Source organism: Myxocyprinus asiaticus, chromosome 45, assembly GCF_019703515.2.
Source record: "Myxocyprinus asiaticus isolate MX2 ecotype Aquarium Trade chromosome 45, UBuf_Myxa_2, whole genome shotgun sequence".
In the NCBI taxonomy this organism is placed as follows: domain Eukaryota; kingdom Metazoa; phylum Chordata; class Actinopteri; order Cypriniformes; family Catostomidae; genus Myxocyprinus; species Myxocyprinus asiaticus.
This window is the reverse complement of record NC_059388.1, coordinates 13,307,038-13,322,366: the sequence shown is the minus strand read 5'-3', so window position 1 is coordinate 13,322,366 and position 15,329 is coordinate 13,307,038. Positions and strand designations below refer to the sequence as shown.

The following is a 15,329-nucleotide window of genomic DNA, read 5'->3' as shown; positions in this document are numbered from 1 at the left end:
TTTTCACATATCCCAGCTAAGCTGGGGTCAGAGTGTGGGGTCAGCCATGATACAGTGCCCCTGGAGCAGATAGGGTCAAGGGCCTTGCTCAAGGGCCCAACAGTGGCATTTTGGCAGTGCTGGGGCTCAAACTCCCAACCTTCTGATCAGAAACCCAGAGCCTTAACCACTGAGCCACCACTAAGGGTGAGTAAATGAATATAGAATTTTCATTTTTGGGTTAACTATACTTTTAATTGCCTTCAAGTACTTTTGGTTTAGTTAGTCACAGGCAAATAAGAACGGAAAGAGAAGGCACAATGTAACGCTTAAAAGCCCTTTATTTCAAACACATTTAAATCATGGGTGAGCGCTTTCAGAGCATTTTGCCTTGAGGCAACATTCTTAAGACAATTATACGCAACTATATAAACATTTTTATTTTACAAAAATGATTCACTGAAGAGAACAATGTAGATGCACCTTTGGGTATACAAATGTCTGGTAAATTAAAAAAATAAAAATAAGATAAAAAAAAAGAGATAAACATGGCTTCTCAGGTTTGTAACAAGTTACAGAATCAATTTCAATATCAAAATCAGCAAAAATTAAAAAATAATTGAATTTGTGGAAGATTACAACAGCAACACAAGCCACAAATTACGTAAACATTAAGAAGGTCAACAGTTTAGGAAGATTGCTCAATAAATAATGCAACAGATTTTATTAAGAAATCCGTGAACTTTCTGTTGCAAAGCACGACAAGGCTCGCGAATGTCATACAGAAGGTCAGGATTGTGGCACAAAGTGAATGTAATCACACAGCTTGTGGTCAAGAGAGGTCAGGAAGAGCATCGCGTGGACTTGGGAGTCTTTCTCGGTCTCTGTCTCTGTCCAGAGGTGCAGACAGCTCTTCCAGCTGCTGCTGCTGACTGCTTTCCAGATCTTCTAAGCGTCTCCGCAGCACAGACAACTCCCTCTGGTGCTGCTCCTCCTGAGAGAGGAAATGCATGAACAGATGAGTGGGAAAGCAGTGGAGACACAACAGAGCTTTATAATTGGTTTGCAGGAGAATGTTCTACTCATTCTGATGGGACATTTATGGACACCTGTATGTTTGAGAAGATGGAGTCTGCTGGGATGAGGAGGGATGGGGCCAGAGGGGTGGAGGTCATCTGGTTGCCCAGCAACAGACGACGGAACTCATTGTGTCTCCGCTGCAGCTCCTTTAAACGCTTGCTGAGCTGAGCGTGTTCTTCAGAGTATGAGGATTTCCTACAAGCACAAATACATTTAAATAATCATCTTAAGACAAACTAAATAACAACTTTACTTTCGAAAAAAGAGACACTTTAAAACAGAATATGGGGGTACTTTTTGGCTGTGCTGGCTTCTATCTCAAGCTCTTCTATCTTGGATTCCAGGAGCTGAATCTTGTCCTGGAGTTTCTTCTCTTTTAGTTCAGTTATTGTTTTCCTCTGAAATCAGAGAAACAAATAAAGCACCTTTAACCTCTTGCAACCCCACGTGCGTGGACGTTGTATTTTGGCTTTGCTATACACAGCGCATCATTTTAATTTAAACCGACTGAATACTGTTCACAAGACCCTAGACTGTTGTTTAAGGGTTAAACTTCTGTCGCACAGAGTCACGTGACACAACAGCTTCAATTTCCTTGAAGCATTTCTATTGACGAAGAGCCAACAAAAGTGCCTCTGGTAAAATAAATAAATAAAAAAAAATACAAAAGTAAATAGTACACCCTGCTTGTACACTCTAATTTCGTTTGATATGCCGCTTTAAAAAAATCATTCATTTTCACGCTTTAGCTGCTGATAAACATGATGTCCACATACGTGGAAATTGGGACATTATTCCCTCAAAAGTTTTCTGCTCAATTTGGAATGCTCAATTCCCAATGCGCTCTAAGTCCTCGTGGTAGCGTAGTGACTCACCTCAATCTGGGTGGCGGAGGACGAATCTCAGTTGCCGCCGCGTCTGAGGCCGCCAATCCATGCATCTTATCACGTGGCTTGTTGAGCGCGTTACCGCGAAGACCTAGCGCGTGTGGAGGCTTCGCGCTATTCTCCGCAGCATCCATGCACAACTCACCACGCGCTCCACAGAGAGCGAGAACCACATTATAGCGATCACGAGGAGGTTAACTCAATGTGACTCTACCCACCCTAGCAACCGGGCCAACTGTTTGCTTAGGAAGCCTGACTGGAGCCACTCAGCACACCCTGGATTCAAACTCACGATTCCAGGTGTAGTAGTCAGCGTCTTTACTAGCTAAGCTACCCAGGCCCCATTTAGCTTCTTTTTAATATACATTTTGTTATTTTATTTTGTTATCTCTGTACAATATGGTTCTATTCATTAACATTAGTAAATGCTTTTCTATATATACTGTGCATTATCACATTGAGAATAAAAGGGTTCATCCAAAAGCTGAAAAATGTTGCTTTCAGCTGGAGTTAGGATGAAAATAAGGTGCATTTTGAACTGTTCCGAGACCAGTGCAGATAGACAGCACACTGGAGGTTAAGTCATTCACGTGCATTCACACCTAACATCCAACCAAAAGTTCAGTTTCAGGCAGCAGATGATGTTTAGATCACTCAACATGTTTGGCAGACATGGGACAATGGTAATCAGAGCATAGATTCAGAATTTATAATGTATAATTTTAATTTAACATGGTAACTTGGCAGTGATTGGATGATGCTGGCCATTACTTTGAAATAACTTTGTAATTAAGCTAATTTCTGATGTAACGTTTCAAAAAGAGAAATGGAAAATGCACACAGCAGTCACGCTCGTGTCTCGGGAGGTTAATAACAATAATAACCACCATTTCAGTTTGTTACACAAAAAAAAGACAGCATTTGTAATGCAGAAAATAATTTTGACTCGTCTCTTGATTATTTAAAAAAACTGCAGTTACAGTAAAGCACATACAATGGAAGTGAATGGGGCCAGTCTATAACGTTAAAATCAAGGATTCAAAAGGATAGCCATGAGATGTAACTTTTTACATTAACATGATGTTCGTGTGATAAAATCTCTGTTCTACATGATTTTAGTGTGATAAGTTGCTAACAGGGTTTACAGGCTTTGCATCGCCCCATTCACTTCCATTGTAATCTTACTCTTTTTTACCATATTTTGTGGTAATCAGCAATATTCAGTTAAACTTCAGTTGAACACAGAATATTCCTATAATTCAGAACAAAAAAAAGGGAGGCACAACCTTTTTTTGAGCAAATGCTGCCCTCTGCAGGCGCTCTTTGGCCTGGCTGTATTTGTCCCGCAGTTCTGCCTCTTTATCCTGCAGTTTGTGTTTCTCCTCCAACCATTCCACCCGCCTTTCATCCACCAACCTGTTACAACCAGACAGAGCGTGCAAGGTGTGTTTGATTCTAACACTCAAGCCTCAGCATTCTGAACAAAAGCATAAGTGAATCATCTGCCTCAGTTTTGTGCATCAAAGTAGAGTTCAAGTAACGCTGATCTGAAGTAAATAAGAGTGAGAGCGGTCGCAACATATTCAGGATGAATTTTAATTTTCATGATTGTCGTAACATTATCAACAAACTCTTCTTATATTTGTCACTGAATGAGAAACTGTCTACCAAGCAGTCTTTGCTTTGATGCCAACATACCATCTTAATAACCTCTTATCTGAAGAAATGCTAAATGGCATGTTTTGACGCTCTGTCAGCAAGTTCGATTCTCAAGCCATCAGCATTCTCTGAAATATTTTGGGCCTGGAATTTCCCTTTGTCAATTTTGCTAGCTATCTAGTTTATGTGCAGGCATACCTCTCGGCCTCCTGTTGCGTCCTCTCCATTTGTGTGCGAGCGCTCCGCAGGTCCTCTCTCACTCTCTCCAGACATTCTCTCAGTCTGCTGTTGGTTTCTAGCAGCTCACTCTCAGAGTGAGAGAGTGTCCCGATCTGTAGGTTGACCTCAGCATTTTGCTGATATCCCATAAACAAAATGTACAAAACAGTAAGAGATAAGGGTAATTGGTTGTTAACATAGATTAATGTCATAAAATATTCTCTGTCATGGTACTGTTAAAAATTACTTAAGTTGAATGACAGCTGTATGTCATAACTTCAACAAGTTCCACCTCTATGTTAAAGGGATAGTTCAGCTGAAAAATGAAAAATTCTCTCTTCATTTACTCACTCATGCCATCCCAAGTGTGTACGAGTTTCTTTCTTCTACAAAACACAAACAAAGATTTTTAGAAGAACGTATGGACCTACAGAGCTGAAACAATGCAAGTGAATGGTGACAAGATCTTTGAAGCTCCAAAATGCATAAAAGTAATCCATACAACTCCAGTGGCTAAATCCATATCTTAAGAAGCAATATGATAGGTGTAGGTGAGAAACAGATCAATATTTCAATCCTTTTTACTATAAATCTCCACTTTCACTTTCACATTCTGAAAGTGAAAGTGGAGATTTATAGTAAAAAAGGATTGCAATATTGATCTGTTTATCTCCCAAAGTGATGGCAATGCTTCAGAAGACATATATTAAGCCACTGGAGTCATATGGATTACTTTTATGCCGCCTTTACGCGTTTTTTGGAGCTTCAAAGCTCTGGCCACCATTCACTTGCATTGAAAAAGCCTACAGAGCTGAAATATTCTTCTAAAAAGAAAGAACGTCAGACACATCTGGGATGGCATGAAAGTGAGTAAATGAGAGAATTTTCATTTTTGGGTGAACTATCTCTTTAAGTGCATTCACAGTAATTTCACTTACTCGTCTCAAGTCTGCGTTTTCTGCTCTCAAGGTCTCCAGCTCTTCCAGCTGTTGGCCCTGCTGCTGAACTTTAGTTCTGTGTCACCCACAAACAAACAGGCGATCACACAATGATTGACAATGACATCTGCATCCAGTCTAATGTAAAGTAATTGCTTCTCAGTCAATTATATAACAATGACCCTTAAAGTCGATATGAAACAGAATTTGCTGCCCATTTTACTATCAAGTCCCACCTATTTTTAACTGATTTGATTGTGAAAAGTGGTTTCTTTACGACAGGTGGTTCGAGGGGATGAATTAAGAAATAAGAAGGACTGGTGACATTAAGGCTATCAAATTAAAATGTGAAATTTGTCAAATTTAACACAAAAATGCACATTCAAATGCTAAAATTAGCATTTGAACTTTGGATGCACTGATTATGACTTACATTCTTGGGCTAAAACAGGCGCAGGCGTAGGACACAACGTCGATTAAAAAAAATCAGATGTCTTGTAGATTTTTCCCCCAACCTGAAACAATGTCTTTACAAATTTGAATTTAATTCGAAATTTGCCATTATTTCTGTGAAAAATTCGAATTTAGTTTCTCAGCCCTGCTGATAGCCCTAGGTGAAATTAATCAAAATGCAAAGTCATTCTGATAAAAAATTTCAAGGCAAACATTTCTTTCTTTGGAGTAATGTTTTGAACAGTATTAAGAGCGTAAATAGGGTCAATTCAGATTTCATGTTGACTTTAAACAGAAAGAAATGACCCTGAAGTAAAATAGAGGATGCTTGCCTCAGGATGTGCAGTTCCTTACGGACAGACTCCTCCCCCAATTGGGCGGCACGGAGACGCTCCTCCCACTCTTCTTTCTGGGTGTTACCCGTTGCCTCCTGAAGAGCTCTCTGCTGTTCAAGCTCAGACAACCGATTCTCCAGCTCCAGCCTGAAACACAAATAAATGTAAATGCATAAACAATCAGCTACAGTTTGAAAGAAATGCATTAAAGACCAATTCCTCCAATAATAGTCGTGTGCTTACTTCTCTTCCTGAAGGGTTGCCATCTTATTTATCTCCTCCTCTCTTGCTGCCTGAACCCTGCGAACCATCTCTCTCTCTTTTTCAGATATCAAGTCTTTATTTCTCTCCAGTGTTACTTTCAGAACCTCAATATCGGACTGTAGACCTGGGAGACAGAGTACTGTTATTACAGTAAAACAGGTTAAGAGAGAGTAAAGGAGAGGAGAGAAGATGTTTACCTTCCACTTGGCATTGCAGTGTGTCTCTGTCCCTTTCCATCTCTCCTTTGGCTCTGACACACTCTAGTTTTACATTCGCCAGCTCCAGCTTATGAGCGTGCTTCATCTCTTCCACCTGGCCAATAAAATACACACAAACACATAAACACCTCAACAGGGTATGTTATTGTAGCAAGGAGACATTAATTCATAGAATCGGTCTGGTTAAGTCACTCTGGAGCACAGACAGTATTCTTGTACCTGACTGTTGAGTGAGTTGATTTCTCTCTCAGCTTTGTGCAGTTTGCCTGTGAGGAGTGTGTTTTGTTCCTGAGATAGACGAAGTTCACTTTCTGTTCGGTCCAACTGCATACGAATAGACTGCTTCTCTGCCTGGATGGCAAAAAAAACACAGACACAGTTTTTTGATGCCCAGAAAGTTCTACATAAAATCAATTCTGGTCCTAGTAAATATATAAAAATGTCTTATTTTATTTGATATTAATCGGCTTACAAAGCCTTTATTACAGAACAGGTGGAAAGAGACAGGAAACTGTTGAGGAGAGAGAAAGGCAATGGATTGGGATATTGTGAATATGTACAGCACCCATTGTGCCATGACTCTGGCAAATTAGATTTATATTATATTTAAATCCAACAATGTATCTGGCTTCTTAAATTGAACCTAGAAAATTACAGAACAGTCAGGCATGAATCCATTTGCCAGTAACAAGAAAAAAAACTCCTTACTTAAAGGGATAGTTCACCCAAAAATAAAAATTCTCTCTTCATTTACTCACCCTCATGCCATCCCAGATGTGTATGACTTTCTTTCTTCTGCTGAACACAAATGAAGATTTTTAGAAGAATATCTCAGCTCTGTGGGTCTGTACAATGCACGTGAATGGTGGCCAAAAGCTCAAAAAAGCATATAAAGGCAGCATAAAAGTAACCCATAAGACTCCAGTGGTTAAATCCATATCGTCAGAAATATGATAGATGTGGGTGAGAAACAGATCAAAATTTAAGTGCTTTTGCTATAACTTCTCCACCCTGCCCAGTAGGTGGCGATATGCATGAAGAATGCGAATCTCCAAAAACAAAAACAAAACTCTTAGGAAAGAAGAGCGCTTAGGAGGGCTTTTTGAAAGTGGACATTTATAGTAAAAAATAACTTAAATATTGATCTGTTTCTTACCCACACCTATCATATCACTTCTGAAGACATGGATTTAAGCACTGGAATCATATGGATTACTTTTATGCTACCTTTATATGTTTTTTGAGCTTCAAAGTTCTGTACCCTGCTGACTTGCATTGTATGGACCTACAGAGCTGAGATATTCTTCTAAAACTCTTCGCTTGTGTTCAGCAGAAAACAGAAAGTAATACACATCTGGGATGGCATGGGATCCGCTCACCTCCAGGGCTTTTACTGCAGCCTGCGACTCGGCTAGCTGTCGGATCTGAATCCTCTGGACGTTTTCAGCCTGAGCACCTGAGTTGTTTCGCTCTGCTCTAAGTTCAGCCACCTCTGCCTCCAGAACTCGGAGCCGCTGATGGAGCTGAGCTTTTTCCCTCAGCAGAGCCTCCACACGCTTCCCATCCCGTGCAGGGTCTCCACTCTGAAGCTGAGCAGCCAGATCCTCCTTATCATGCTCAAGACGGGCCACCTGTGGGATCACACACATACTGTATATAACACAACTTCAAGAAAAGGAACCATCTACAATACAGTTGGGTCAAAAGCTCTTTTCATAAGATAAAACATACATCAGCTTCATGTCGTATCCGTCTCTCCTCCAGGACTCGAGCATGTTCCTCTTTCTGATGATCAAACTCAGATTTCAGGAATGTGAGGTCATAACGGAGTTTATTGTACTCGGATCTGTAATTCTCTGCTTCCTGTCACAGAAAGAAGAAAAAAAATATATTTTACTTTTGGCCACTTTCATTTAGAGGGGAGGTAATAAGGGGGAGAGAGAGAGACAGGAAACGGGATTGGGAATGTCATGAGCCGGATTTGAACTTGTGTAGTCTACAAGAGCATCACAGCTCAATGTGTTGGAGCATGTGTGTGCTAACTGTTAGGCTACATCTGAGGGTGTAAAATAGTCCTCCAAATATCAAGGAGTAATATTGTTCATAATATTACATGTAAATCAATCATAAAACCATTCTTATGTCATTTGTCGCATTTAAATGAATGCAATGATTCATGCAAAAAGTTTGTTTTTATGAAGGATTTACACAGACATTTGTTCATGTTTAATACATGACCATTATGTGAAAAATTGTAACTGGGAGAACTGATTTTAAGAACATATTTAGCCGTGCACATCTTGCTAAACAATTTAAGACAAAACCTGCATTCAAAAGGTTACTATTTGTCTTTTATAACAGGCAGTAAAGACAAAGCAGTTAGTTTTCCATCTGTAACAGACAGGATCCTGACTCCAGCATGTACAATTGTGGTTGTCATGACGATGAGAGTTATTATTTGTGGAGAGGGAGTCAGGTGGTACAGATGGGCATCTGTTACCTCCTGGAGTTTGTTGAAGCGTTCTCTGATAGGAGCCTCCAACTCCTGCTGCACCTGTGCTCTCAAGAGCTCCAGCCGCTGAGGGGTTGGCACCTAAAACACACACACACAAACATGATCAACACATTATAGCATCTCTTAGAAAAAAAAAGTACTACATATGCATTATACAAGCATGTTTAGAAGCAACTACAATCAATGAAAAACAACTATTGAACATGTTATGTAAATGGTTAATACTTTAACATTAACAAAGATGATTACAAAGATGATGTATAGTTAATGTGCAATCAAATATAAATGTCATCAAGCTTTGATTCAATATTCTCATATATACAGTATATGCATATCTAAATGTATTAACTATTGATATGTTAAGTATTATATATTGTTTTTGCATGACTCATTAATGAAAATGATCATAAAGTGTTACCCGCACTTAAGATATGGTTGTGTACCTGAAGTTTGAGCTCCTCCAGCTCGCGTGTTTTATCCAGCAGCTCTCCTCTCAGCTCGGCCAACAGCAGCTGTTGTTTCTCCTGAGCGACCTGACGGTCACCGAGCAATCGTTTCAGTTCATTCTGCGCCCGAGTGTATTCGTCCTGCAGTCTGCACAAACACATTAAAGAAATAGTTCGCCCAAATGTGAAAGTTCTCATCATTTACTCACCCTAATGCCGTCCCAGATGTGTATGACGTTCTTTCTTCAGCAGAACACAAACAAATATTTTTAGAAGAATATCTCAGCACTGTAGGTCCTCACAATGCAAGTGAATGGTGACCAGAACTTTGAAGCATCAAAAAAGCACAAAGGCAGTATAAAAGTAATCCATATGACTGCAGTGGTTTAATCAATGTCTTCTGAAGCGATCCAATCAGTTTTAGGTGCGAACAGACCAAAATATAACTCCTTTTTCCCTATAAATCTTGACAAGAATCTTGAGCAGTCACTAGAGACTGCAATCAAAGGAGTTATACTTCTCACCCAAAATCGATTAGATTGCTTCAGAAGACATGGATTAAACAACTGGAGTCTTATGGGTTACATTTATGCTGCCTTTATGTACGTTTTGGAGCTTCAAAGTTTTGGTCACCATTCACTTGCATTGTATGGACCTACAAAGCTGAGATATTCTTCTAAAAATCTTAATTTGTGTTCTGCAGAAGAAAGTAAGTCATACACGTCTGGGATGGCATGAGGGTGAGTAAATGATGCGAGGTTTTTCATTTTTGGGTGAACGATCATCTTCTGTTATAAGATTATAAATGTTATAATTAATTCAAAGTAGTAATCTGCTTTTGCACTTAATTTACAGAACTTAACCCAAACAATGCATCACACAACTATAGAATTGATCCACACTGAGGTTTAACAAAAAATCTTGTTAGACATAAGCAGTAATATAGCTCTTCAATAGAGCAAAATCACTTACCTGGTGTGCTCAGCTTTCAGGGTCTGGTAGTTGGTTTTGTGGTTCTCACAGCGCATTCTCTCATCTATGAGCATTTTCTGAAGCTCCATATCGGAGCTGGTGAGCCCTGCAGAGCCGCCCAGTAGGACTGAAGCTTTCCCACCTCCTCCGGCAGGCTCCAGGTTTGGGAACAGGGCAAATGACTGCCCTAATGCTGGAGGGTTCATCTTGTCCATAATGCACTGAGAGAAAAAGAGAGTGAGGGAGCAAAGAAGGAGAGTTTTATACCTCCCTACAGGCTACACTAGAACCTCAAGAGACCTCTGGCAAAGACAAAGATCTCAATCAAGACAAATGACTTCCAGTTCAGCCAGCAAAGTCAAGAGATGCACCAACATTTCCACAAGCACGTCTCATCAAGAATGACTGCAGAAGTTTTAAATCACTTATAAGAGACTGATTATGTGTGAACAAAGCACCTAATCACTACATGTGCAATACAAGAGTCCTTATTTCTCAAGTGATTAGAAGATGCTGGTCTCCAGTGATTCCTCCTCAGTTTGTGTTGTAGAAACAGATCTACTCCAGCATAAAAGCACAACGGCTTCTTCCCATGTTGTCAAAGCAACTGAGCCGCTTGGGAAACACACATGCACAGTACTGTCCCCATAGAAGTTAAATCCTTTCGTGTGGTTTTTGAGTGCAAGTCAGTGCATAAACAGTTTTATTTTAAGTTTAAACTGCGGATGTGTTTAAATGTCCTCTAAACAGTCCTTAATCAGCACTGGTTACGTTATTTTTTTTATTTATTTTTATAACTAACACATCTGCGGGATTTAGTCGACTGCGTGAGACCAGCACCGAACAAAACATAAAACTAAATGTATGTATTAAATAAAAACCTGAATAATTTCGAGTAGCTATATTAAAATTAACTGCACCAACACTAACAGAAACACTGTTTAAGTTTACACTGTTACGTATGCATGATGGCCGCCAAAGTCATCTTTCAAAATAAAAGCCTTCTGTTGAAATAATAATAATAATAAAAATAAAATAAAAAAATATATATATTATATATAATTATTATTATTATTATTATGAGAATAAGTGCATATTTTGAGTTACTCTTTTAAAATGGGTTAATTTAAGCGTTTATAATAAATGTGATTAAATATTACGCAGCATGAATTTTTTTTTTTAATTTTTATAAATTTCGCTGATTCCACCACCTTCATCAGAGACAGTTACGCAAAGATGAACCACTCGAATTAAAATGAATGGGAGAAATTGGAACGGCCAACGGCCAAAGGATGAAGCAAAGGACCCAATTGCTCCAAGACCAAAAGAAAAAAAATACACTCTTACGTTTTAATGACTTTCCAGAATTGGAAAATAAACAAATAAAAAAATAAAAATAGAGAGCGATGGAGAATGGAGAAAATGGGAGAAGATGCCAAATTTACTGTCAGTCGCTGTAATAGAAACCTCCTCGCAGATGTACTAATTCGATTTTTAAAACTAATTACAGGGTAATATAACACAAAGCATAATGTTATAAATTTACACTCAATATTTTAAAAATGTATAATCTAAAAAAATTCGCGAAATTTACGCTGCTAGATAAGGCGGAAACGCGTCATCACGGTCTGTGAAAAAGGTCTATTGCACTAACCTTTTCATGCCGACAGAGGGCGGAAATGGAGTGTGTTTGAGTTGAGGCGTTTACCTACGGTGAGGTTACACATTGTCCAGAGGGATGCTTTCATCCTGAAATAAGTTACTGTGTTGGTTTATAGGTAAGCACTTTGTACAACATAATATTAAGTGCCGGACACAGTACCCGCTGTAAAAGTGTAGCTTTTGTATGTGTCCAACTTTGTTGTGGTTTCCTGTTTAATTTTAGATGGTAATTTATTTAGCCATGCCATCTTAAAATACAGTTTATAAAAAGTTTTGTTGAAATTGGCTTGAGTAGTTTTACTTGGGCATTACAGCTGATAACATTGGGCCTGGACCAGTTCTCTTCCTTCCCTGCTGTTATAAACGTCATTTATTGTTTTGGTAAGTTCTTTATCTTTAAAAGGGCAATAGTGTAAAGCACGACCTTTTCCCACAGAACTATTTTTGCAGGATTGTATGTTTGTGTGCTTTCAAGGCAACACTGTTTTTATGCAGTATGGAACATTCTGGTGAACCGTAGGTTAGGAGAACGTCAGGGGAACGTTGGGACCACGTTAGTAAGACGTTAGGGGAACGTTCTCCAAACCAGCAGAGAACGTTCCATTTCCGTAAAGAAAACTTTCTTGGCGAACCAAGAGAGAACGTTAGAATGTACGTTCAGGAATGTCCATTTCAAGTTCAGTGGTCAATAGGTCATTGATATTTCATGTTACTTATTAAAAAAGGGGACAAATCGGATTTGATGTATTTTGACCTTAGTGAATGTGGTAACTATGCTCTGTAAGAAATTATTTTGGTTAAACTTTTTTTTTTTTTTTCTCCCCAATTTGGAATGCCCAATTCCCAATGTGCTCTAAGTCCTCCTGGTGGCGTAGTGACTCACCTCAATCTGGTGGTGGAGGACAAATCTCGGTTGCCTCCACCTCAGAGACCAACAAGCCACGTGATAAGATGTGCGGGTTGATGAGCGCGTTACCGCGGAGACCTAGCGCGTGTGGAGGCTTCACGCTATTCTCCGCAGCCTCTACGCACAACTCACCACGCGCCCCACCGAGAGCGAACCACATTATAGCGACCACAAGGAGGTTACTCCATGTGACTCTACCCTCCCTAGCAACTGGGCCAATTTGGTTGCTTAGGAGACCTGGCTGGAGTCTCTCAGCACACCCTGGATTTGAACTTGCGACTCCAGAAGTGATAGTCAGCATCAATACTCGCTGAGCTACCCAGGCCCCCTTATTGCAGACATTTTATTATACATTTGTATTTTTACATGTTATTAATGTTATATTCTTATTTTAAATTTATTTAGGGTATATGTTTAAACAACAAATGAGTAAATATGTGAGAAAGTGCTTCCTTTAGTCAGTCAAGTCAAAATGTATTGCTATAGCACATTTAAAAGCAACAGAGTTGCGGCAAAGTGCTGTACAATAAAACGTTGAGCATATAAAAAGAAAGCATTAAAGGAAAACATGCAGCGTATAAAATATAAAGACATTAAATAAAATACAATCAGAAAACTTCAACATAAAACCCTTAAACTAATCTTAATCAAACGCCAGAGAGAACAAATAAGATTTAAGAGCCGATTTAAAACTGGCTAGTGAAGGAGCAAACCTCACATTTACGGGCAGACTGTTCCAAAGTTTAGGTGCTGCAGCAGAGAAGGCCTGACCACCCTTAGTTTTACAGCGACAACGTGGGACAGTTAAGAGTGTGTGATATTATTAGTGCGAGAGGGAGGGAGAGGGGATGGTGGACCGATAGTGCTGATATACACAACACACACTGATTAAAGATACAATTATTGATTTTATTTGTTCATCTGCTGGGATTAATTTGACTACTTTTCAACAGCACGTTATAGTTTGTGCGGTCTCTGCGGGAATTCCCGCATTATGAAGGCCAAACATTCAGGAACGTTTTACGCTGTGCAATACAATCCCATGCCAAATACAGAACCTGTTTGTAACAAGGTTCAATGGAAAGGAGGCGGGAACTGGACGAACCATCAAAATAAAGTTTAATGAAACAAAAAGACACAAACATAAATGCACACACTGCAGCTGCACGTGGCTCTCTCTCTCTCGAGCTGCCACATCTCGCCGCACTTATCCCTCTCCTCGGCTGATTAGCCTGATTGGGAGCCGCCCTCCTCCTCGTCACACCCCTCCCTCCTTTGCCTCAGGCCAGGGAACCCTCGGCATGACGTACACCCCTGACGCCGCTGACCTGTTGGTCCTGCCTGCCGGCAGGCTTTTTCCTGCCTCTCTAGGGCTGGGGAGGGTGACGAGGGGTGGGAAAAACAAATAGTGGGTTATTTAGGACCCACATATGCATTCTAGGGGTAGTAATGGAAATTCTCTTATAATTTAAAAAGTATTCAACTAAATATTAAAAAAGTCAGTTCACGTGATAGACACTTTAATTGAGGAATACCTGGAGTGGCAGATCAAAAGACTACTTTATGTAAAAATTATTTTGAATTATCAGTATCCCATATGCATGTACACATACATATTATACATGCTATTTCTTACTCAGGGTGGTGCTGATGTGTCAGTGATTGACTTGATTTACATTAGACATTGCTATTTGACGAAGAAACCTGGAAGTAAACTATAGCAAGTACAACACATGAACCGTATGACATGACTATTGTCATTTGGGTGTTAAGTACTACTGAAATAATGTAAGTTGTGGATCTGTTTAGACTCAATAAGTGCCTGAGAAAATACATATGTGTAGCTTGTGTTATGTGTAGCTCAATATGTGTTTGACAGCCAGTTGCGTCTAATAAAATTAAAGTGTGGAAGTAATGAGTGCTCTTCTAGATTTGTTGCAGCATCTCTTTGATATATGAAAAAAAAAACATCAAAATATACCAGAATATATTCTATTATTTTCTAATTGTCTTTAAAAAAGTTTGAAAATTTGACACTATCTGGGCATTTTGTAGATCTATTTGTTATATATATACATTCTGGGTAAGTAATAATGTTTGTCAAAACAGCCATGCATTTAAGGGTTAAATAAGTGTAAGATTAATGTTGGAAAATCTCCCATTGACTTATATTGATTGAATGGTCACCATTCAAAATTTAACCGACAACGACATTATCAGTTTGTTCCAAAACTTAGGGTGTGTTCACACTTGGCAGGTTTGGTTCGATTAAAACGAACTCTGGTGCAATTGCTCTGTTAGTGCGGTTCATTTGAACAAGTGTGAACACTGCCATCCATACCTTGGTGCACACCAAACAAGCGGACCGCCTGAATAGTGGGTCTCGGTCCGCTTTCAAACGAACTTTGGTGCGGTTCGATTGATATATGAACGCAACATGGACCAAAGACGTCTAAATGGACCAAAAACAGGAAGTCATTTGCCTAATACTGACCTCAAGCATACCTGGTTCTTCTCATCATAGGAGCTATGTTGCCCATTACAGTTCGGTACAGGCATCGGAACCACCGTCAGCCGTCCTTGCAGCATATCTTCGTTTGTGTGTGCATCGGAGGAATTCCTGGCGCTGTTTTGACTCCTTTACACATTTTATTAGCTCTTCGTTTGTTCTCAGCTGGTAAAAATACCACCATATATACATATATAAATCCAACAAGTGCATTTCACCCAGCAGTCAGCATTGTTTTGGATGTTCGGCAAGTTCCGTCACAAAATATACGTCATAAAATCAGGTT

At 39.5% G+C, this 15,329-nt stretch overlaps 1 protein-coding gene across 4 annotated transcripts; it reads right to left on the bottom strand.

Moving 5' to 3' along the window:
* Positions 1-302: 302 nt before the first annotated feature.
* Positions 303-15,241, bottom strand: cep83 (centrosomal protein 83). 4 transcript variants are annotated; one of them, XM_051687885.1, is made up of 16 exons: positions 15,040-15,216; positions 9,966-10,186; positions 8,991-9,141; positions 8,533-8,625; positions 7,764-7,895; positions 7,412-7,663; positions 6,252-6,383; positions 6,012-6,126; positions 5,794-5,938; positions 5,548-5,697; positions 4,763-4,838; positions 3,804-3,961; positions 3,233-3,362; positions 1,354-1,457; positions 1,089-1,254; positions 303-973 (listed from the first exon to the last, which is right to left on the bottom strand). In XM_051687885.1, the coding sequence occupies exons 1-16, from the start codon at positions 15,121-15,123 to the stop codon at positions 812-814; spliced, it is 2,271 nt and encodes a 756-aa protein (XP_051543845.1). In that variant the 5' UTR covers positions 15,124-15,216; the 3' UTR covers positions 303-811. The 4 variants fall into 4 exon arrangements, 3 of the variants coding, with proteins under 3 accessions (XP_051543845.1, XP_051543846.1, XP_051543847.1); XM_051687886.1 differs by having other exon boundaries at positions 15,029-15,052; XM_051687887.1 differs by lacking the exon at positions 15,040-15,216 and adding an exon at positions 10,595-10,934.
* Between the last annotated feature and the right edge of the window lie 88 nt (positions 15,242-15,329).